The 23,899-nt window shown below is 66.6% G+C and overlaps 1 protein-coding gene across 1 annotated transcript; it reads left to right on the forward strand.

The window, feature by feature from the left end:
- Window positions 1–137: 137 nt before the first annotated feature.
- Window positions 138–17,346, forward strand: KCNN3 (potassium calcium-activated channel subfamily N member 3; the record flags this gene model as incomplete). Its single annotated transcript, XM_082333309.1, has 8 exons — window positions 138–857; window positions 3,947–4,042; window positions 7,564–7,982; window positions 12,574–12,715; window positions 14,708–14,818; window positions 16,138–16,265; window positions 16,450–16,519; window positions 17,050–17,346. 8 exons carry the CDS (start codon window positions 138–140, stop codon window positions 17,344–17,346), a joined length of 1,983 nt encoding a protein of 660 aa, XP_082189435.1.
- Between the last annotated feature and the right edge of the window lie 6,553 nt (window positions 17,347–23,899).

Below are 23,899 nucleotides of genomic sequence, written 5' to 3' on the forward strand. Positions count from 1 at the left end.
GGCCGGGCCAACGGCGGCGGCGGTGGCGGGGGCGGCGGCGGCGGCGGTGGCGAGAGCGCGGCGCCCATTCATGATCCAGCTCGCGGGACCGGTAAAACGGAACCGGTGCCCGGTAAATCGGCGCCGGTACCACCGTTATGGAGACATCGGGCCATCTTCACGATTCGGGAGTGGGGGACTTGGAAGAGGATGGTCGGTGTCCCTGTCCCTTACCGGGGGATGAACGGTCACCGCCGCCTCCCGCCGCGCTCCCGCCGCTCCAGCACAGCCTGTTGCACTCCTCGCCCGGGTCGTTACGGGCCCCTCCTCCTCCTCCCGCCGCCCCCGCCGCCCTCCACCCTTCCTCCCGCCACGGCAGCCAACTCAACCTCGGCGACCACCCGGGAGCGGGCTCCGGGGCGGGGAGCGGCAAACACCGGCAGCCCAGCCCGTTGGTTCACCGGCGGGACAGCAACCCCTTCACCGAGATCGCCATGAGCTCCTGCAAGTACAGCGGCGGGGTGATGAAGCCCCTCAGCCGGCTCAGCGCATCCCGCAGGAACCTCATCGAGGCCGAGCCGGAGGCGCAGCCCTTGCAGCTCTTCGGTACCGGCGGACCCCCCGAGATCGTCGTTTCACGCGAGGACAACCACGCGCCCGCCGCCCGCCGCCCCGACCGCCCGCCGGCCCGCCCGGCCCCCGCCGCCTTCGCCAAGGGGCCCAAACGCAAGGCGCAGAACATCGGCTACCGGCTGGGGCACCGCCGGGCGCTCTTCGAGAAGAGGAAGCGTCTCAGCGACTACGCGCTCATCTTCGGCATGTTCGGCATCGTCGTCATGGTCATCGAGACCGAGCTCTCCTGGGGGCTCTACTCCAAGGTACCGATGGGGTTGGGGGGGGGCCGTCGGCGCTGGACGGTGCCCGGTGGGGTGAGCAGGGAGCCGTTTGCCCCGTATGGCGTCCCATGGGATAAGCGCGGAGCCGTCTGCCCCATACGGCGTGGGACGGGGCCGTATGGGCTGGCTGGGGACCAACGGGGCGGCCCCGGGGCCTTACGGGGACGCTGCGGCCGCAGGTGTCGGACAGGGCGAGCGCCGGGCTCGGGGGCCGTGTGCCGGCCGCGTGTGCCGGGGCGGGCGCTGCGCCGGGTCCTGGCAGAGCTGCCCCATGTGCCAGCGGTACCGGGGACCGACCCACCGGGGTCTGCGGTGCCCGTCGCCGGCTCGGCCAGGCGCTCCCCGAGGCACCGTGCCCTCGGCGGTGCGGCGGAGCCCCCCCTCCCTCCTCCTCCTCCTCCTCCACACCCCTTTCTTCCATTTTTTTCATTTTTTTTTTTGCAGGACGGTGTCTTTTATTTATAATTCTCCCCCCCACGCCCCTTCCAGCTCCTGCTCCCGGGCTGCGCTGGTTGGCAGCGATATGAATAACTCTTTGTATAGACATCTGTCATGTTATTTATACCTATCCAGAGAGGGGAAGGCATCGGCACCCGCGCCGGCAGGGCGTGCATGGCACCCATGGGCGTCAGCGGGACGGCGCTGCCGAGGGGGCTGGGGGGCGGGCGGCGGGGGTCCCCGTGCCGCGGTGCCGCCGGCGGAGGGGAAGGAGCGGGGTGGGAAGGGGCTGCTCGCCGCTTCCTGCCATTATCCGGCGCGGGCGGCGGGGAGGGCGGCGCAGGCGGCGGAGGCGACGGAGCTGGAGCAGGTGGAGGGAGGCAGGGACGCGGCTGGGGGTCCCGTGGGTGCGGGAGACCCCGCCGCCTCCCCACGGAGGTGCCCAGCCGACGGCGGGGGGCTCCCGAGCCCCGGCTGCCCACAGCTGCCGGCGGCAGCGGGAGCGCGGGGGCTGCCAGCAGCGGTTCCCTCTGCTCCGGCCGAGGCGGAGGGATGCCTCGGTGCCGAGCCCACATCCCTGGCTCCCCCGCCGAGGGAGGAGGATGCTTCGCTTCGCTTCACTGCCGGAGCCTCTTCCCCCGGCGGTTCCCGGAGCGCAATGCCGGCGGTTCTCCTTCGGCAGCAGCAAGGCCGAGCCACCGTCCCCCTCCTGCGCCCGCTACCTGTTGAGCCGCGGCCGCCCTCGCCGGGCTCCCTGGGCCCGCGTGCCTGGTGCCGGCAGGGACCAGCCGCCCTCACCGGGCCGCCGGCAGCGCCGCTGCCACGCTTGCTGGCCCCGGCACGCCGAGCTGCTGTGTCAGCCGGGGAAGACCCTGTGAGTCAGCGCTGCTGCCGTGCAGCCGCCCGCAGCCCCGACCCCTGCCCCGGCGCCTGCCGCTCGCCGTGATGCTCATGCCAACGACCGCAGGGTGCAGCGGGGGGTCCCTGGCTCCCAGCCGCCCCAGGCCCTTGGCCGGAGCTGCGGCAATGGGCGACTGTCTATAAATCCCCCCCGGCAGCCCCTGGTGGGAAACCGGAGCTCGCTGGCAGGGACGCGGCCATGACCGAAGGAGCGCCTGGGGCCGGGGCCGGCAGCTGTTGTGTGGATGGCGATGTCGGTGCTGCCGGCCCTGGCCCGGCTCCAGCTCTGCCCCACGGCCAGCAACCACGCCGCCGCGGGCTCCCCAGGCCGGAGGGTGCCGGGGCTGAGCCAGAAAGCCAAGACGCGGTGGCCGGGTTTTGCCTGCTCTCTGCCTGTCCCTCGGGCAGGATGGGGCCTCTCCCGCCTCCGGGACGGCACCGCTGCTTCCCAGGGCCGCCAGCAGCCTGCGCGGCACCGCCGGGGTGAAGCATCCTGCCACCTGCGTGGCGCGGGGAGGATGCGTGCCGGGGGTGCCGAGGTGACGCCGCAGCTCAGCCAAGCCCTCCCTGTTGTTTGCCGCGAGCGTGGGATCCAGCAGCGGCTCTTCCTGCCCGCTCCCTCCAGACCCGGCGCTGGCAGGAGGCATCGGTAAACGCGGTGGGTGTGTGGCCGCCTTTGCCAATAACGCCGCGCCTGCTGGGGACCCGCCAGCCCCATGGGGTCGCCGTGCTTCGGGCAGGCAGGATTAGTGCCCCTGGGAAGGGTCTGGCTGGAGCAGCCTTGGCACGAGCCCTGCCCCGGAGTTTGCCTATTAATAGCCGTTGTTTGGTCCCCGGCACTTCTCTCGGCACCAGCCATTATATCCACACAATTGCACGGCCGGAGCCAAGTTGTTAACAATGCGCCACCGCCTCCGCGGCAAATAGTCCCTTCTCCGCGTTTAAATACCCCTTGGGGATGGGGAACGCCGGGGAGAGGGTGAGGAGCCAGGCTGAAGGCAGCCCGGCGCAGCGGGGAGCAAAGGATGGGTGTGGCGTGCCGTGAGCGCGCCGGGCCTCAGCGTGCCGTGAGCGCGCCGGGCCTCGGCGCGCTGGGGATGGGGAGGAGGTGTGGGACGGGTGCGGTGGCAGGGCAGGTTGGTTTGGAGATAAGATGGTGGTGAGGGGCTGCCAGGGCTCGGCCGGGTGCCCCGGCACCGGTGGGGCCAGATCCTGGCCTTACCAGTGACTGAAATGGGGTCTGGAGGGGAGCCCGTGGGAGGGTGAATCCTGCTCCTCCCGGCGGGATCCTGGGCAGCAGCTGCTTCGACCACCACTGAATCATGGGCTGGTTTAATTTACATAGAGCTAATTAGCAGGAGGATCTAATTAGAGCATCCATTAGGGTGCCGTAATATTGGGCTCACGCTGGATGCGGCCGGGGCGCTGGCATCGCGCGTCCCAGCGAGGGGAGGCTGGTAATTACACTTAGCAGAACCGAATAAAAAAACATTTCGGTGACAGGGCCGCTCTTGCCCACGGTGCCGGTGGTGCCGGCGGTGCTGGCGGTGCCCTTGCTACCGTGCCGAGCCACTCAGGGTGGGAGCTGGGGCGGCCGAAGTGCCGGCGGCGGGGAAAGCAGGTATTGGGGGGGTCAGCATCTCCCTGGGGGTGCGGAGCCCGGCGTCGCGGCAGTGCCGGCAGGGTGCCACGGCTGCGTCCCCCCTAACGCCCGCCCTGTTCTCGCCTTGCAGGACTCCATGTTCTCCCTGGCCCTGAAATGCCTTATCAGCCTCTCCACCGTCATCCTGCTGGGCCTCATCATCGCCTACCACACGCGGGAGGTGCAGGTAGGTCCCGGCGTCGCCGGCGCCGAGCGAGGGGCTGCCAGGGCCGGGGGCTGCGGGGTTTGCCGGGATTCGGTGGGATGCGGTACTCAATCTCGTAGCCTGCATGGAGCCTCCTCCCTCCTTGCCGGGGTCTCGGGGGGCAGCGAGGGGTCTCGGGGGGCAGCGAGGCCGGGCACCGAGGGGTCTGCCCGGGCGCAGGGTGCCCGGCGGAGCTGCCGGCGGCTGGGGGAGGCTGCGGCCAGGAAGGGCTCGGACCAGCCGAGGTGCCAAGGAAAGCTGTGAAATCCTTTCCTAATCAGGGCTGCCCACCCTCTTCCTCCCTGCCCCCCTCCCCCGGCTTTGCTGGGAAATGAAAGGGCTCCCGGTTTGCTCCAGGAAGGCTGTGCTTCCCCACGGGATCCGGCTTCGGCACGATGCCGGCGTGTTTTGGCGACGGGAGGAACGAATTGCCAGGCAGGAGAAGGAGCATCCCGGGAAGGGCCGCCGAAGCCCCCGGCCCCGAGTTCCCGGTGTTTTGGTGCACCAAAGATCCCACCTCGTCCCGCTCGAGGCGGGGGGACGGGGCAGCTTTGGGGGCTGGGGGGCTGGAGGCAGGCGCCCCGCTCCCTGCCTGCCTCCTGCCTGCAGGGACCTTCCCGGGAGCCACCCCTCCGGCTCCGGCTGCCTGCGCGGGCAGCGAGCCTGGCTGCGGGTTGCTCAAAGCAAATATTTGGGAGTTCTGGTTTTTTGCTAGAATAATATTTACCCCGGGGTGGTGGCGGTTGGGGTCAGCCAGGCGGGCTGTGCCCCGGTGCTCGCCGGCTTCCTCCGCTTGTTGTTCTTGGGAGTGGGTTGTGCAAAGGCAGCGTCCACCCCAGCGAGTGCTTCCCACATCTCCCCCGGCTCTGCCCGCGGCCGGAGCCGAAATCCCCGCCGCCGTCCCTCCGCGGGGTCCCGGTCCCCGAGCACACACACCGTGCCGGTGCGGGGACGCCGAACCTCGCCACGGTCTGGCCGTGAGGCCCCGGCTGCTGCACTGGGCTGGTTACACTGGCAGGGAAGGGAATGAGATCGGTTTGACTTGATTTGCTCCGGACAAAGCCGCGCTGGCTGCTGATCGCCCTATTATCTCTTAGGTGCTTATAAAGGGATTGCTGATAATCCGGCCGGGGATGGAAGCGGGGCTGACAGAGCTGTAAATCCTCCGCTTCTCGGCCCTCTTGCCTAAGGGGGGCTGCGCTCACCCCGCCGCGGCACTGCCGGGCCTCCCCGGCCTCCAGGAAAGCCTCGACAGCGGCTTTGGCCTCTTTCCTCAGTATTGATCGCGTTAATTGCCCATCTTTTGGGACATTTGCAGCTCTCCCTGTGCCTCGGTTTCTCTGGAGCTTGGGCATCGCTGTGCTTGGGGTCCTGAGTCCAGCTCCTGGGGTCCTGCCTGTCCCCTCCCCGGCTGCCTACACCCGCTGTCACCCGGCGGGCTGGGACGGCGGCGGGTCCCCGGGGCGCCCCTGTGCCCGTCGCCCGCCAGCCGGGGCTGCAGGTGAACGCGATCCTCCCGCCCCCGCCGGCCTTCCCAGCTCCGCTTGCTGCTGCAAGGCCGTGAGCTGCTGCTAATTGCGTGTGTCGCTCGCTCGTCGCGAGGCTGAGCGTGTGCAGAGAGCTGCCGGCAGCGCCGCCGCGGCCCCGGCCTCCCTGCGCCCGCGGGCAGGGGCTGACCCGCGCCCGGTGACACCGGGCTCGGCGCCTTGGGGATGGCTCTGGTTTGTACCCCGGGGTAGGGTCTGCCACCGCCGCGGTGCCCCAGGGCGGTACGGAGCGTGCCAGCACCGCGGTTATTGCCGTGGCACGGGACGGAGCGCAATGCCGGCGAGGCTGCCAGCTCCGGCGGGGGGGTTTTGGGGGGGCACGGCCCCCCTCGCCCCTGCCCTCGGGGTGCCCGGGGCTCTTTGTGCATTTAATTGGGTGAAGCTTTTTCCCCCCACGCGGCTTCTCGGTGGCTTTCCTCGTGCTTTGCTTGTCCGGAGCTGCAGTGGCCAGCGGGCTTGCTCCTTCCCCTGCCGGCGCCGATGCTGGGGATGCTGGGGATGCTGGGGATGCTGGGGATGCCCCGGGTACCGCCGGCCCGTGCCGGGGTTTCCATGGAAACCCGCAGCGATGCGCCGCAGGTGCAGGGCTGAGAGGGGCTGGCGCAGGGGGAACCTGCCCGAATTCCCCCCTTGCTCCTTCCCTTCCCCGACCCGGCCCGTTGCAAAACCCCCCCACGCAGTCAAAAGGCTCCCTGCCTTTTTCCTCTTGCTAATTTGTTTATTTTTAACACCCTTTTCCAGGAAGGAATGGGCTGTCAGCTTGCTAACTGCCTGAGGATCTCCCTTGACAGCTTGGAGCATTTTTATAAACAATTTCTCAAACAAAGCAGCTAAAAGGAGCGGAGCTTTCCAAACAGAAAAGGAGGTGGCCGGGGACGGCCGCTCCGTGAGTCAGTCCCGGCGGCTCTTGCTGTCCTCGGGGAGAGCCCTGTGTGCCGTGCCGTGCCGGCGAGGCGGCTGGCGCAGGTGCGCTGGGGCCTCCGGCGGGGCGGGAGGTTGTTCCCGGGCTCGGCGCCAGCCGGGGCCGCGCTCCCACCCAGCGCCCGGGGCTGGAGCGGCCGCGAGAGCTCCTGGCCCCCCCCGGCTGAGCCGGTGTTGCTCTGTGCTTTGCGGGGTCGAGGACACGGCGGTGACGGTAGCGCCGGCTGCCACGTCCCCCTTGGATCCCTTCCCAACGGCGTCTTTGCCAAACGCTGCTTGCGGAGAGGCCCTGAGCGCGTCCCCGCTGCCGTAGGTGACACCGGTGTCCCCATCGCACCAGGGACAAACCGATGGCAGCCTCGGGACGGCCCCACCGAGGCAGGACGGGGTCTGGCGGCGTCCTGGCAGGACCAGCCCGAGCTGCCGTCCTCCCAGCTCCCGCAGAGACCCCGACTGTCGCCAGCGGTGGGAGAGGAGCTGGTACCCAGGATGAACCGGCGGTTGCCATGACAACCGGATCCCATCGCCGCCAGCGACCGGGTGCTCTGGCTGTGGTGTTCCCTCCCCAAAAGTTGCCCCAGCACTCGGGGCGTGGTGGCTGTGGGTGACACTGGTGCAGCAGTGGCGGGAGCGAAGGGGCTGGGGTGGCTCGTGCCGGTGATCTGCGGCACCGTGGCTCACCCGTTTCCGTGCCCCCGGCGAGGAGGCCGTGTCAGGAGGTGGGCTCCTGCCAGCCGGCGTACGGGAGCGGGTCCGAGCGAGCTGTCCCCATGCCGTACCTGGGCACCCTAAAGCTTTCTGGGGTGTCCCCAGCGCTGTCCCCGTCCCCTGAAGACCCAGACAGAGCAGCGGGGGGGATGGCGAAGGCTCATCCCCGCCTTTGCCTTCCCCATCCATCCCCAGGCCTCCTGGCTGAAGCCATCGCCGGCTCCGCGGGGCTCTGGTGTCGGTCCCCGCCGGCTGCCCGTGGCGGGATGCTGGTGGGGCAGGGTCAGCCGGGGCCACCAGTAACCGTGTGGTTTTATATCCCGGTAGCTCTTTGTGATTGACAATGGAGCCGACGACTGGCGGATAGCGATGACGTACGAGCGCATCCTCTACATCAGCCTGGAGATGCTGGTTTGTGCCATACACCCCATCCCCGGGGAGTACAAATTTTTCTGGACAGCCCGCCTGGCTTTCTCCTACACGCCTTCTCGGGCAGAGGCGGACGTGGACATCATCCTGTCCATCCCCATGTTCCTGCGCCTCTACCTGATCGCTCGGGTGATGCTGCTGCACAGCAAGCTCTTCACCGACGCCTCCTCGCGCAGCATCGGGGCGCTCAACAAGATCAACTTCAACACCCGCTTCGTCATGAAGACTCTCATGACCATCTGTCCCGGGACGGTGCTGCTGGTCTTCAGCATTTCCCTCTGGATCATCGCTGCGTGGACGGTCCGGGTGTGCGAGAGGTGAGAGGGGCTGTGGGGGGGTTTGGGGTGCGCGGCTGTTCGGGATGCACAGAGGTTCAGGATGCACAGCGGTTCGGGATGCACAGCGGTTCGGGATGCACAGCGGTTCGGGATGCACAGTGGTTCGGGATGCGCAGCGGTTCGGGATGCGCAGCGGTTCGGGATGCACAGTGGTTTGGGATGCGCAGCGGTTTGGGATGCGCAGCGGTTCGGGATGCGCAGCGGTTTGGGATGCGCAGTGGTTCGGGATGAGCAGCGGTTTGGGATGCACAGCGGTTCGGGATGCGCAGCGGTTCGGGATGCGCAGCGGTTTGGGATGCACAGCGGTTCGGGATGCGCAGCGGTTCGGGATGCGCAGCGGTTTGGGATGCACAGCGGTTCGGGATGAGCAGCGGTTTGGGATGCACAGCGGTTCGGGATGAGCAGCGGTTTGGGATGCGCAGCGGTTCGGGATGCGCAGCGGTTTGGGATGCACAGCGGTTCGGGATGCGCAGCGGTTTGGGATGCACAGCGGTTCGGGATGAGCAGCGGTTTGGGATGCACAGCGGTTCGGGATGAGCAGCGGTTTGGGATGCGCAGCGGTTCGGGATGCGCAGCGGTTTGGGATGCACAGCGGTTCGGGATGCACAGCAGTTCAGGATGCGCAGTGGTTCGGGATGCGCAATGGTTCGGGATGCACAGAGGTTCAGGATGCAGAGCAGTTCGGGATGCGCAGTGGTTCGGGATGCACAGAGGTTCAGGATGCAGAGCAGTTCGGGATGCGCAGCGGTTCGGGATGCGCAGCGGTTCGGGATGCGCAGCAGTTCGGGATGCGCAGTGGTTCGGGATGCACAGAGGTTCAGGATGCAGAGCAGTTCGGGATGCGCAGCGGTTCGGGATGCACAGCGGTTCGGGATGCGCAGCGGTTCAGGATGCGCAGTGGTTCAGGATGTGCAGCGGTTCGGGATGCGCAGCGGTTCGGGGTGCTCGGCGGAGCTGCGATGTCCCAGCACCCCGCGGGAGGGATGCAGAGATCCGGGGGCTCGGCAGCCGCGGGTTCCCACCGACGAGCCCCCATCCCCGGGCAGGAGGCAGAGGCAGGGCCAGCCCTGTCCTCGCAGCGCGGTGCCTGGGGACAGGCAGGGTCCCCGTGCGAGGGGACGGCGTGCGGTGCCAGCCGGCGCGGGAGCCCCAGGAGGGCGGGTGGGAGCTGGGGGGACCGAGCGTGGGGAGAGGCCGGAGGTGCCATGAGGCTGGTGAGCGGTAGTGCCTGGCTCGGGCTCTGGCGTCGCTGCGAGCAACTGCCATGACAACACCGCGGTGAGAAACCCACTGCCGGATGGCATCACGCCGCCATCGGCATGCTCGGCGCGGGGGTTGCTGTGGCGACCGGCCCTGGTGGGTACCGCTGCGCCTCCATCCCTCGGGGATGCGCCGGCACCCCTTTGTCCCCCGAGGGGAAGCGGGGGGCTGTGGCGGAGCACCCCCGCCCGCCCCAGCCCTGTGCCGGAGGGGTTTCGGCACGGAGCACGGTGCCGGCAGCACCTGCCCGTCCGAGGGCAGGGAGGGCAGGTCCCCCGCAGGGTGTCCTGCGTCCTGTCCCAGCGTGGGGCCATCCCTGTCCCCGGGGAGCTGAGCTCGATGCCCTGCTGCCATCGGAGCACGGCTGATTGCCCCGGAGGGCTCTCGGAGCCCGGGCTGCTCTGCCGGGAAGCGCCCGAGGGGCGCGTGTTACCGTTTGGTGTCCGTGGATTAGCGAAATCTCCTGAAATCCCTTTAAGTTGTTGCAGCAGCTTCGTGCCATACTCGAAACCAAGGTGCAAGGGATCGCACCGCCGGCACCCCGAGCTCCCCGGGACACCCAGCTTGCTTCTAGGCGCTCGCCCGGCAGGAGGAAGGCCACCCCTCCTCTTCCCCAGCGCGGGACCCCTCGCGCTGGGCACCCCGTGAAGGGGCGTTAGAGCGGCTTTCAGTGCGGTGGCAGTGGAGCGGAGCGGCACGGTGAGGTTTTACGAGCTTTTACAGGCTGCATTTGCCTTCCTGCCTCCCCTAATGGTGCTCTCAGGATGTGCTGGATAGTCGTGCGCTGCTTAATTGTGTTTGGGAGATTTTTTATTTGCGCCTCCTAAACGGGGAGCGGGCGGACAGGCTCCCGGGGGACGCGCGGGGGGTTGATTCTGCACCTGGGGGGCTTGGGCTGGAAAATGCAATGTAAATAAAGAACCATTAGCAACCAAAAAAAAAAAAAAAAAAGAAATGACGCAGACGAGGCGCTGCGGATCACTGGCACCGCAGCTGCCGTGAGCTGCTGCCACCTCCCGCTGTCTACAGAGCGGCAGGCGCGAACCCGGGCGGGCTCCCGGCCGGGCTGGGGATGCACCGGCCCGCGGGATGCAGGACCTGGGGGATGCAGGACCGCCGGGACACGCTCCGTCCCCGAGGGATGCACCGGCCCCGGGGCCTGCACCGGCCCTGGGTGCCGCACAGCCCCTGCAAGGGCCTCCCAGGACGTGTCCCCACCGACGGCAGGCTGCTGCACCGGCACTGGAAACCAGTTTGCTGTGGCTTGTGGGGCCATCCCCAACCAGCACTCACTGGGGCCGGGCAGCTCGGGGCTGGCTGTGCTGCTCCAAGACGTGGTCCCCAGGCTGGGGTGGCACGGCTGTGGCACATCCCCTCGGCACCGTGGGCTGCTTCGGTGCTCGCAGGCGCAGCATCGCTGCCGGGCATCCTCCCGTGCGTGCCGGGGGGCCGCAGCTCTCCGAAGGCAGCGAGTCGCTTAGCAACCTCGCCCGCTCGCCCGCTCGCCCGGCCGCTGCGCAGAGCCGCCTGCGGTGCCAGCGCTGCTGCTGGCCTTGCCCGCCGACGGCGCGCACGTGTGCATGCACGTGCAGCCGGCTCCGCTCCCTGGGGTGAGGGTGCAGCCAGCCCGGCGCTCCCCGGCGGTGCCGCCCAAACCGATGGCAGCACTGCCGCAGTATCCCAGCACGGCCATGCTCCGCTCGGCAGTGCCGCCCAAACCGATGGCAGCGCTGCCGCAGCACACCGGTGTGGCGATGCCCCGCTCGGCGGTGCCGTGGTGCGGGACTGGGGCGATGCTCGGGGCGGCCCTGCCGGCAGGGAGCGGCTGTGCCCTTGGTGGGGGCAGGTGGACGAAGGGACGATGGAAACCGGCGCTGGGGGCCGATGGCGGCAGCCGCGGCGCATGCCAGGCCCCGCTGTTTATCAGCTCCTTCTGCTCAAAGTGCTTCTGGGAAGAGAGAACGTCCGTCTGTCCGGCTGCGCCATAACCCGCTTCCCCAGCATGATGCTCCCGGGGTCGTCCCCGTGGCTCGAGAGCTCACATCCTGCGGGACGGGCTGGGCTCAGCCTTTCCCAGGGAACATGCTGGCCGGGATGGGGGCTGCGTGCCGCTGCTGGTGCCGGGATTTTGGGGAGCCCTGCCGTGGCCGCGGTGACAGGCTCTGGCTCCGGCTCCCCTGCCCGCAGCGCGGCAGCGGCTCTCGCTGTGGCTGAGGGCACTTTCTCATGCGCCAAGATCTCGTTCAGGTCTCCAGTTACTTGGGGGGAAAAACATTTCGGAAGAGGAGAGAACCCAACTGCTCCGGGAAGAAGGAGCGGGGATGAACTGGGGGGGATTGCCAAAAGCTCCATCTGGTTTCCCTCTCATGATTTCGTGAGGAGGCTGGGAGAAGCCTGCCAGGGAGAGGGATGCGTGCAGGCAGGAGGTGACCGTCCTGCCCGTGGCGGGGCGAAGGTGCTGCCTTCCCCTGCCCACCCTGGGGCATGGGGCTGAGTCCCGCTGCGGGCCAGGCCAGCCCCCGTTCCACCGCCGGGAGCCAGCCCTCCATCCCGCCGGGAGCATCCCTGCGCGGCTCAGCCGGGCTCGCACCGGCCCTGGGGAACCGGAGGCAGCCGGGGCCCCCGGTTGCGTGTTTGCCGGAAGAGCCGCAGCCGGCGGCAGGGCTGGCCAGGGCGGTCGCTGACCTCGCAGCTCGGCAGGGACATGGCCATGGAAAGTTTGCAGCATCCCTGAAGCCGCAGCTGCTCCACGTGTGCTTTGTCTCGAGCGCGTGAGCCGTCCCCCCCGCACCGTCCGAGAGCCAAGTGCGTGCCGGAGGTTTGGCAGGATCCGTCCCCAGTGGTTCTGCTGGGGCTGCTGACGGCACCGTCCCCCGGGGTGGCACAGGGCGAGCGGGCTCAGCCCGAGCCACCGCAGCCAGAGGACGTGGAGGAGGACGCCGGCGGTGAGCTGGTGCCGTTGGGGGCTTTGCCGAACCACAGCTGTTTCTCCCATCAGCTGGCTCTTGCCACCGCACCGCGTCGCACCGGGGACACAGCCGGCGGGACTAGGATGTGGTGACAGGTCTGACCAAAAGCAGAAGCCCTCTCTGTTGAGTTTTCGCTCTGATTTTGTCCGTGGGGGTTTTCCTGTGCCACAAATTGTGCAAGCGCCGCTGCTACGGGGCATCCTGCCGCGTTATTAATCCCTATTCCCTGTGGCGCGGCACGGCCTCGTGCCAGGAGAGCCGCCGTGCCCAGGTGCCCCCGTTGCTCCCCGCAGCCGTCCCCATCCCCTGCCGTGGCGCTGACGCCCATGTCTCCTCGGCAGGTACCACGACCAGCAGGACGTAACCAGCAACTTCTTGGGTGCCATGTGGCTCATCTCCATCACCTTCCTCTCCATCGGCTACGGTGACATGGTCCCGCACACCTACTGCGGGAAGGGTGTCTGCCTGCTCACTGGCATCATGGTAAGGGCCGTGCCGAGCCGGTTGCCCGTCCTGCGGGCTCTGCCTGTCCCCACCGCGGTAGCAGGGCTACCAGATTTTACGGGGACCCGCTTCCCGGCTGGCTTGTCCCTGCACGAGGTGTAACGGCTTCGGCTCCGAGGTCTCGCAGCCTGGAAGGCGATAGAGCTGTAATTGCAATTACTGTAAGCGCAGTAATTAGCAGGACGTGGCGGTTTGGTTCATGGCGCAGGCCGGGTGCGTGCCCGGAGGGTGCTGCAGTCGCGCCGGGTGCAGCGTGGGACACCAGCCAGTCCCTTGCCCCACGGTCCCCACTGGTGAATTTGGGGTGGATTTGGACCCACGGTGGGTGAGGAAGGGGGGAGCTGGACCGCGGCGGGGTCGGGGTGTCCCCAGGGAGCAGAGGGGCCCCCGAGCATCCCTTGGCTGTCCCTGCTCGCGCCGCCTGGCTTCCATCGCCCGGAGCAATCCCAAATGCTGCCGGCTCCCACTGAGAGCTGGGGCCAGCTGGGAGCCCTCCGCCCCCGCCGCGCTCCCACCGGCGTCACCGCTCTGCCGCGGCTTCATTTCCTCATGGCCAGAAGGTCACCGTCCTCCGGGGCCTCCGGCATACCTGCTCCAAGGCGCCCGGGAGACGTCCCAGCTTGCGGGGCTTTCTAGCCAGGGTGGCCAAAGGAGTGGCTAGGGGCCCTGCGCTCACGGCTCCTCTGCAGATCCACCCCAGCCCCCCGCACCCCGGCGCTGCCCCCGTCAGCTCCAGGCCCTGGGGACGGAGCCGTCCCTGTCCCCGCTTCCCAGCCGGGGCAGCCGGAGCTGGCACCCGGCCCTGGCCAGGCTCAGCTCTGCCGCTCTGCGCCCTGCGAGAGCTGTTGGCCGAGGCGGCTCCGCCAGCGGGTATTAATTTTATATTATCTGCGAGCCTTTGATCTGCCTTGTATGAGGCCGGGCACCAGCAAGGCTGATGCTGTCGATAGGAGCCAAGCGGAGGAGAAAATCCCTCCTGGGGGGGGACACGCGGCGTTTGCCAGCAGCGCGGCGCGGGGCAGCGGTCGCTGGCTCGGCCGAGGGGGTCCCGGTGCCGGGGGCTCCCGGAGCTCTCCCCGCAGCCAGCGGTTACTTTGAACCAAGGCACCATCTGGCAAAGCGTGCCCCGCTGCCGGCGCCGATCCGGCAGCACTGCCGGGGATGGGGACCCCCGTGAGCACCGGGGCCGGGGGCTCCCCGAGCCGCGGCACCAGGGGCGGCCGCCCCGCCGGGAAGAGCGAAGTGGTGGGAGCCGAGAGCACGCAGCGGGACCTTCGGGGATGCTAAAGGATTCAGCTCAGAGCACGATGTTAATTAATGACTCTTTAATAAATTAAGGAGCATTTGCCAGGATCGTGGGCCTCTGCCAGAGTGCCGGGAGGGGGGAGCGGCTCATCTGGTACGGGCAGCAGCAGGCAGAGCGCGGGGACACCACAGGGAGCGGAGGCTTGGCACCTTTGCTTTCCAAAGACAAATACGCGCCGGAGATGATGGCTACCACGCGGATCCGGCCCTAATCGCCGGGATAAGCGAGCTCCCAGCTGTCGCTGTTGGGACACGCAGCGATTCAGGGGGTCTCGAGTCGCGGGTCCCCTTCCCCGCTCTCCCCCGGTGCTTCCCCACCGCTCTCCCACCCCGCACCCCTCTCGGGAGCGGGGGGCTCCCCATCCCGCAGGGCCCCGGCACCGGGAAGCAGGCTCAGCCCAGCCATTTCTAATGAGCGGCGGGGAGGCGAGGGCTCACCGCTGATCACCGCTGACCTCGTTAATCAGCCCCGGCCTCTCCCGTTAATTACCCAGCACATCGTCAGCCGCTCAAGGACACCCAGGCTCTGTGACAGCTCCTCGTTAGGGTGATGTGGGTGGGGGGCCATGGAGGTTTAGTTAATTAGGGGGTTGTGAGGGTGAGAGCGGGAGTGTTGCTGTTGCACGAGGGTGCCAAACCGTTTCCCTGACTGATGTCCCCACGCAGGGCGCCGGCTGCACGGCACTGGTGGTGGCCGTGGTGGCCAGGAAGCTGGAGCTCACCAAAGCCGAGAAGCACGTCCACAACTTCATGATGGACACGCAGCTGACGAAGCGGGTAAGGCGCTGCGGGGAGCTGGGGATGCCGGCGACCGTGGCGGGAGGAAGGCATCGGCACCCCTGGGTGGGGGTCCCACGGCCGGAGGAAGGCGTCCGAGTGCTTTGGGTGCAGCGCAGGCGTTGCGGTGAAAGCAAACAGCACCAGCTCTGTATCAGGGATTTAGGCGATGCAGGATGCTCGGCTGCACTCCCGAGAGGAAAAGCCCATTTTTTTTTCCCTCGGGGAGGATACGGACTCTCTCCTCTTGCGGAGCATGATCTCCCGTAGCTCAGTGTCGGGAAGACAACTGGATTTCAGTGATTCAGCGCCTCGCCTGCCGCAGACGAGAGCTGCGCCGTGAAGCTCCTGCGGTTTCCATCCCCAAGGAGGGACCCGGAGGCCGTGGCGGCCGCAGGGGGGGTCCGCGGGGTCGCTGGTCGCACCGGGGTCCGGCGTCGCATCCCCGGCAGCGCGCAGGGGCTGCAGGAGGTCTCTGGTCTCAGCAGCCTCGTCATGGCAAAGCATCGGCAACCCAACGGCGCTGCGTGATGCAACGGGTTCTGCACGCCGGCAGCAGGAGTGGTATTTTATATAGGGGATGGTAGCAAAGCAAGTGTCGGTGTGACCTCCCAGTGCCGGGGTGTGGCCGGGGAACCGCGCTTTACCCCACAGAGCCGAGCCCCGGGCAGAGCCACGTGCCGGCAGCAGCCCTGATGCCCTGGGGATAGTCGGGGGCCTCGGCGTGGCCGGGCCGGGAAGGCAAACAGCTGGTCGGCCCCGCTCCCCCGGCTGTGGATATGGATCTGCAGGCTCCATGCCAGGCAGGCGGTGGCCAATTCATCTTGGAGTGAGCAGCAGCGCGGCGGTTTAGCCGGGGAGCCTGCGGAAGCTGCGTCCTCGTGCCGGCAGCCCAGCCGGGACCTGCCAAGAGTGGCAGATGGATGCGGGAATCAAGAAAAACTTTGGGATTTTTTTCTTTTTCTGGAGGCTTAGAGTACAGCTTCACGCACGGGTGAGGAGCCCGGTGGCGGAGCATCAGTGCGGGTTGGGACGGGGATGCGGGCACACCGGGGCCAAGACCCACCGCTCGGTGCGGGCAGCTCTGCCGGCCCTGGCTCCTGTCCGAGCCGCCCGTGATCCCTTGCGAAGGCGCAGGAGACCGTGTGGGAGCGGAGCCGAGCGCCTCGCTCCAGCTGGGGCGAGTCAAGTGCTCTTGCAGCACCGGCTCACGATCCGGCAGCTCACGGCAGAGCCAGACCGGTGTCTCCGTGAAATCCCACATCCTGCGTGCCGGCGCAGCCGGGGCCGGTGACCCGCAGCCAACTCCCTTCTTGCAGATCAAGAACGCGGCGGCCAACGTCCTGCGGGAAACGTGGCTCATCTATAAGCACACCAAGCTGCTGAAGAAGATCGATCACGCCAAAGTCAGGAAGCATCAGAGGAAGTTCCTACAAGCCATTCACCAGTAAGGGGCCGCACGCCGGGGCGGGAGGGCTGCGGGGGGATGCTGAGCCCCAGTGGGAACCGTGGTCCAGCCCCCGGCAGGAGCGTGGGGACCATTTCCCATCGCCGTGGATGCGGGCAGATCTCCGGCTGAGGTTTGCGGTTGGGGAAGGGGTGCAGAGACGTTGCTCTTTCCTCCTCCCCAGGTTGCGGAGCGTAAAGATGGAGCAGAGGAAGCTGAGCGACCAAGCCAACACCCTGGTCGACCTCTCGAAGGCAAGTCCCCGCAGCGACCTCGCAGCTCGGCCAGGCTGCCCGAGTGTTTCTCTTCACTTGGAAAAACTCAAGCGGACCTGGCTGACCGCAAAATGCTCCGGCTCGGTAGATGTCAGCCGGGAATAGCTGCCGTGGGATGGCTGCTCTTGCAAGGCAGGAGGAGAAATACAGACACGAGGCAGGGACTGGTGGGGGGTCACCCTGCTTCCAGGAAAGGTCTTTGCTCCCTGCACCCCCTTATGCAGCCCCAGCCGTGGGTACCATTGCTTGGCAGCACGGGGCTGGCTGCCCCTTTCCCCTCTGCCTGCGCGGAGACAGGGTTTCCTCATTTTAACGTCCCGGGGTGAGCCAAGCTGCGGTCACGGTGCCCTGCGAGCTCCCGGAGCGGGTGAGACGGGGCGGTTCTCGGGGCTCTGCCTGCAAGAAGCGGTTAAAGGGCTCAGCGCTGCCAGCAGCAGTGGCATTAACCCCTCCGGCCATGGGCCGTGGCACTAACCCCTCCGCTGTCCCCTCTGTCCCCTTCCCCGTAGATGCAAAACGTGATGTACGACCTCATCACCGAGCTCAACGACCGCAGCGAGGACCTGGAGAAGCAGATCGGCAGCCTGGAGTCCAAGCTGGAGCAGCTCAGCGCTAGCTTCAACTCCCTGCCCCTGCTGATGGCCGACATGCTGCGCCAGCAGCAGCAGCGCCTGCTCGCCGCCGTCCTGGAGGCGCGGGGGGTCGGCGTGCCGGTGGGCACCCCCCAAACTCCTCTCTCCGAGAGCCCCATCGGGGTCAGCTCCACCTCCTTCCCCACCCCGTACACGAGCTCAAGCAGCTGCTAAAACGCAGCCCCTCAGCCCCCCACGGACAGGGGAAGCGTTTCCGCGCAGGTCCCGAGGTCTCCATGGACTTTCTTCTGGTCCTCGAACCGCCGCAGGACCCTTCGGCCGGAGCCAGTCGGACCAGCAGTGCCGAGCGACGCTCGGAGCTTTGCCAACGCCTTGGTATCGGGAATCGCATCCCCGTTCAGGTGCCTCTACACGTGGTGAAGGAAGGGGACGGGAGGCGACGCCTCGGGCGGGCCCGCGCCGCGGCGTCCGGTGGCAGACGGAAAAAAAAACCCACGCTCAATCTCAGGTCTTCACATTTGAAAACAAAACAAAACAACAAGTCAGAAGCACTGAAGCAACGGAGACACCAGAGGGAGAGTTTCCCTCCCCTGCGTGGACCCCGCCGGGGGCCGGGGCGCTCCCCTTGCCCCCTGCCCCTCTCACCATCGCAAAGCCCCGCCGGGCAGATGCCAACGTGGTGGTTTCTTGCACAGGCTCTGACCTACGCTGCCCACGCTCTATCCCATCTCCTTACCGGGACCCACACGAACCCCCGCCTTGCATTGCCGGGTGGGTGACGGTGGCTGGCCGTAACCTGCCCCGGGGGTTCTCCGGAGCAGTGAGTGTTTTCTACCCCGGGGCAGAACAAGGGACGCTTCGTCTTTCTGGTCCTCGGTGTCATATTCTGCCTGGAGACACGTGCCAGAGCCGGGAAAGCAGTGCCTAAAGCGTGCGGGGATGTGGGGTCAGGCAGGGCTGCCCCCAGCCGCCGCGGCGATGGCCGATGACGGGGCTGGCAGGCCAGCCCAGGCGCCGAGGGGGTCTCCAGGTGCTCACATCGCCGCCCGCCCGGGACCCCCCTCTCCCCCCAGCATTTTGGGAAGCCACCGGGCTCTTTGCGGCGGCCTCAGAACCGCTGGGTGAAAAACCCCATCAGCTACAACCACCTCTGCTCGCACCGGGAGCATCCGTGCTGGAGTCCAGCCGGCAGCGCCGAATCCGCCGGGGTCGAGCGGGGGCTCGCCGGCAAGCGATGTAGTAGCGGGAGCAGGCGCTTCATCTGTTTAAAACCAAGCCCATCGCCTTCCTGCTGCTTCTGCTGGGTTTGGTGGGGATCAGCAGCACCAGCCGGCGCCGTCTCGGCGACGGCGCGGCGCTCGGCATTAGCCACCGCCTGTGCCTGCCGAAGCGCAGCCCCTCATGCTTTATTTTTTGTATTTTTTTGATGGCATTCAGCTTCCCGAGGTACCCTTGGGCATCACCTGGCTACTTCTGGAAGCAGCCGTTTTCTGTTCAGCTTTCACCATTTCCCCCTTTTTCCTCCCCGGTGCTGCCCCGGGGTCCTGCTCGGGCTCTGCCAGGTCCTTGCGTGGAGCCCTGCCTGCTGCTGCCGGGCTCCGGCTTTGGGGCTGGTGTTTGCTGCTTTCAATGAAAACTCAGCAGAGGCTATTTATATATTTTTAAACAGATGAAGTAACCATGTAATTACTCCGCGATATTAATTACACCTCACCCAGCAGTGTCAGTAATTGTAATCAAAGTCACTGTGTTACTCCAGGTATACTCAGCCTGTAATCTTCTCCTTTGTAACTCTTTCCCTTCCATAAATAACGCCGGATTTCGTGCGCACGTAGGCAGGGACATCGCAGCCCGATGCCGAGGAATTTCTGTGCAAAACTCCACTTGCTGCCGGGGGTAGGTGGTTTACTCCTTGTGCCCTGCAATTAAAGTTAGACAGAAAACAAGCACTAGTTAGCGAGGAACGCTCCCGCAGGCCCCAGCCAGTGGCAGGAGGAGGAGGAGGAGGAGGAAGGCTGCAAGGCGACAGCGGGAGCGCTGCAAAAATGAGCTCCCGGTGCTGCAGAGGGGGTTGCGTTGAGCCCGGCGGTAGCAGCGTTAGCAAGCCGCGGTCGTTCCCGTCGCGGGCGGGGAGGAGAGGAGGTGCGCGGCGATCGCCGCCCGACCTTCTCTGGTCCTCGGCCGGCGACCTTCTCTGGTCCTCGGCCGGCAGGAGATGCTCGGCTTCAGGGGATGAGCTGCTCTTCCCCTCTTCCAAGCTCTTGTCAGCGGTGTAATTGTAGGGTGGGCAGGATGGCTGGGAGAGCGTCGCTGCCTTGGTAGCCCCCCAAGGTCTATTCTTAGCCCTGCTGCTGCTCCCCGTGTGCCTACGGGTCACCCTCAGCCCTACCTCCCCGGCAGGAGAAGCTTCTGCCCAGCTCTGTAAGGAGGTTTCCAGCGTGGCAATGGAGAAAACGTTGTAAATTCTGAGAATGAGCCTGAAATGCAAGCGTCTCCGCCGGCCTGCAGGCAGCCAAGCGGAGAAAAAGGCTTCCACACCTCTCCCGGGGTTTGGGCAGGAGCAAACCGCCACGTGCAACGGGTCCGTGCACAGGGTGAGGTGCAGAGATGTGTCCTGGGGTGTCAGAGAGCTGGAGGAAGTAGTGATGCTCCAGGATCGATATCGCCAGCGGGAACCTCCTTACGGGCTGCCGATCGAGTCTGGGAAGCGAAGGGAGTAAGACAAGACCGGGCGCTGGCGGCTTGCTGGGACCTGAGGCGCTGAAGGGGAGCGAAGGAGCGGTGGGGAGAGCTTCAGGATCGCAACGGGGGCAAGAGATCCTTGTCTGGGAGCAGAGCCGCTGCTTCGGCGGGATTCCGGCAGGGCTGACAGGAGCTGGGCTGGGGCGGTGGGATCGCTGCACCCCACGCCCTGCATCCCCCAGCCTCACCCCTGCACCCCAAACACCCCCTCTGCCTGAGGCCTTGCAGCCCTGGGTCCGCACCCTACGCTCTGCGCCTTGCACCCTGCGTCCCGCACGCCCCGCATCCCCCACCCTGCATCCCATGCACCCCGCATCCCCCATCCCTCCCCTGCATCCCGCGCATCCCCCATCCCTCCCCTGCATCCCGCGCATCCCCCATCCTGCACCCCGCATCCCCCATCCCTCCCCTGCATCCCGCGCATCCCCCATCCCTCCCCTGCATCCCGCGCATCCCCCATCCCGCACACCGCATCCCCCGCCCCACCGCTGCATCCCATGCACCCCACATCCCCCATCCCGTACCCTGCACCCCGTGCATCCCCCATCCTGCACCCCATAACCCCCACCCCGCCCCTGCATCCCGTGCACCCCGCATCCCCCATCCCGCACCCCGCATCCCCCATCCCGTACCCTGCACCCCGTGCATCCCCCATCCTGCACCCCATAACCCCCACCCCGCCCCTGCATCCCATGCACCCTGCATCCCCCATCCTGCACCCCGTATCCCCCACCTCACCCCTGCATCCCGTGCACCCTGCATCCCCCATCCCACCCCTGCATCCCGTGCACCCCACATCCCCCATCCCGCACCCCGCATCCCGCACCGTGCATCTCGTGCACCCTGCATCCCGCACCCCTGCAGCCCCCACCCCACGCTCTGCACCTCACCCTGCTGCACCCCCGTATTGCACCCGCACCCCTGCCAGTGCTTCGACACCGCTGCCAGTAGCCCTGACCTGTCACCCCGAGCACCGGGCTCACCGGACCCCACCGAGGCCAGCACCGGGACTAACCCCCCCGTCCAGCCCCACTGCCGGGACCGGGGGCCACCCCAACGCCACGGTGAGGACAGGGAGAGCAGCGGGGAGCCCCCAGCACCCCAACACGGTCCAGCCTGCGGCATCCCCCGGTGCTGGGGGGCTCTGGGCCCAGGGGTGCCCGCCTGGAGCCGCTGCCCCGCTCCCTGCGACAGCTCTCAGTCACCAGCAGCTGAGCCGCCCCGGTGCAGGCGGCAGCGCCCGGCTCATGCCCAGGGGAGCGCGGTAGCTTGAGCTGGAGCTTCCCTTCCCGGCAGCGGCTGGCAGCTCTCCGCTAAATGGCTCCCTCTCCCCATGGCGGGATGCTCCCTACGCACCCGAGAACGTCCTTTTGGAGCCTGCGACCCCCAAAGGGCGTCGGGACGGGGAGAGAGAAGAGCTGGGACCAGCGCCCAAGGTGGAGGAAAAGCACAAGAACAAAACTGCGACGCAGAGATATAATCCCAAAGATACGCCGACCTCCCGCGGCCGGGAGCACCCGACCCCACGCGCCATCGGGGCTGAACCCCCAAGCCCCTCCAGGACCCACCCAGCCACAGCCAGTCTCATTTTTGGCACAGCCTCGGGTTTTTTTTTTCTTTGCTCCACGATCCTCCTCCCTCTGCTGCCTGCGAGGAAACGTCCCAGAAACGCCAGAAAAATACCACGTCCTCTCTGCAAACTCACAGACGTTTCTGTCCGGACTTAAGGAGCTTCGACCTGGGTTTGCATCTCGCCTCTGTACCGCTCGCTTCTTTTTTAACAATAGGGGAAAGCATAATAGTTTATTTTAACTATGAAATATATTGCTATATTATAAAGGTTATTGTAACTTTCAATTATGGTTTTGTACCCAACCCGGTTGTCGGCAGGCAGCGACGCCAGCCTGCTGCCAAAAATGTCTGTTTCTGAGTACAGCCGCTGCTCCCGGCGAGGACGGAGGCCAGGGGCGGCAGAGGAGGGGCGCAGGACCCCGGCCAGAAAGGCTCCCCGTGCTCCCTGCCCGTTCCTCCGCAGGTATTCATTCCCGTTACCTGGAAGCCGGCCTTTAGCAGGTCCAGACCCGCGTAGCCCGGTGGCACCGGAGCTTGGCTTCTCCCCAGGGAAAGACCTGCCCTCTCTTTTCTCCCGGGGTCTCAGCGGTTTCTGGAAAGCCATTCCCCACCCCGGTCGTCTCCTCCAGCTGAAGGAGGGACTCAGCTCCCCGGGCACGCGCTGTGCCAGAGCCAAAATCCCCCCTTTCCCCCAGGATGGAGGCTCTCGTGGGAGAAGCGGTGCGGGGCGTGCTGCTTCCCTCCTCCGGCCAGGCTTTCGGCACAGGCAGGATCCGGGCAGGCTTTGAACTAGGGAATCACTTGTGCCTAGGAAAGGGTGAGGGTTCAAACATCCTCCTCCTCCCGGCAAAGCCGGTCTCTGCCACGCCGGCCGCCGAAACGCTGCTCTGTGTTTGGCCTGGGGACCTGCAGGCAGGCAGGCAGGCAGGCAGGCAGGCAGGCAGGACTGTTCCTGCCTGCTTTGGCTCCCTAGACGCGGAGCCGGGCTGTGCGAGGTTTGCTCAGAAGGAGGCAGGCAGAAATAGCGTGCTTGCTTTGTCTTCTCAGGTCAATACCTAATTTCTGGGATGGGGGCATGGGCAGCCCTGCCCCAGTGACCTGCGCTGCCACAGGCAAGGGCTGCGTTCCCGGGAGCCATCCCGCTCTCCGGGGGGGAATTGTCCCGAGGGAACGCAGCTGCTGTGTCTGGAAGGCTTTTGCTCCCTTTGACCTCAGGCTGCGATGGCGTAGGAGGACAAAGCCCCGAGTGTGAAAGACAAAGGCGATGAGGTTGCAGGGGCCGCTCCGTCGCGGCCTTCCAGCTGCGTACTCCTCGAGCCTCGGAGCATCTCTTCCTTACCTCCCGCCCCTGAGCTGCTGGGCCTGATCCCCAGCGGATCAAGATCTGTGGGCAAAGTCTTAAAATGTTCTTTTGCAGCCCCGATGCTCCTTCCCGGTCAGTTTTCCCGCCTGGAGCGTGACCACGGCCGGGAATGAGCAGCACCTATGGGACCAATTCTGCTGCAATGCTGCTTTTGTCCAGAGAAAGCCTAAAAGCCCCTACACCGGCTCTTCCCCATCAGAGTCGCAGTCACTGCCGTGCTGTCATCGTTATCGCTGTTATTACTGTCACGGCTGTGCTGGCCTGACCCTCCCAGACCAGTTAAACCCAGTAGGGTCAGGTCCCAGCAGCACTGAGCTGCCATGAGCTCCGGTGGCTCCTTGCTGGCCCCTAAACCTGAAATCCCCCCTGCAGAAACCAGCTGGTAGCCAGTGGCTACCTGGGATTGCCCAGCTGGGGCTATTCCTGCCCCACACGCTTGCCCCCACTGGTGGGACGGTTGTTGGAGGCAGCTGCCCCTCGCTGGGACGCGGCCGGGCCGTGGTTTATAGCTCTGCCGGAGGAGAGGGGCTGGTTCCCCCCGGGAGGGCAGGGCTGAGCCTCCCCTGCTGCCAGCTGGCTCTGGGGGTGCCTGGGGATTTTTAGGTTGCTTGGCTCCTCCGCACCGCTCTCCCTTGGGCTTCTCCTGCCCAGCATCTCCCAGCCGGCTCGGAGCCCCGTGCAATGGCCACCAGGTAGGTTTGCTGGGTGGGGGAAGGTGATTCCTCCGCTGTTTGAGAAGGGGAAGATGCTGCTGCAAGGCTCTGCGCTGGTCCCAGCTTCTCCTCGCCCGGCTCTGAGCTCCCTCCCCAAAGGCACCCAGAGGGCTCAGGGTGGCAAAGAGGGGCTTTTGCAGGGGAGAGGAAAAGCTGCTCTGTGGGATGAGTTATTTCCCTGTGGGATGAGTTATTTCCCTCTGGGATGAGTTATTTCCCTCTGGGATGAGCCACCTTGGAGCCCCACCGAGCACCGGGCAGGGCTCTGGCACCGCCTGCCCGGTGGGGTGCTCTCGAGCGGGGGCTCTGGTGCTCCGGGCGCTGCGAGACGTGCGCCCAGCTCTGCTCCTTCTTCTGCCCAAAGTGTTCTTCCCCC

The sequence above is a fragment of the Platalea leucorodia genome (genome assembly GCF_965183815.1).
Source record: "Platalea leucorodia genome assembly, chromosome: 24".
NCBI classification, from domain to species: Eukaryota; Metazoa; Chordata; class Aves; order Pelecaniformes; family Threskiornithidae; genus Platalea; species Platalea leucorodia.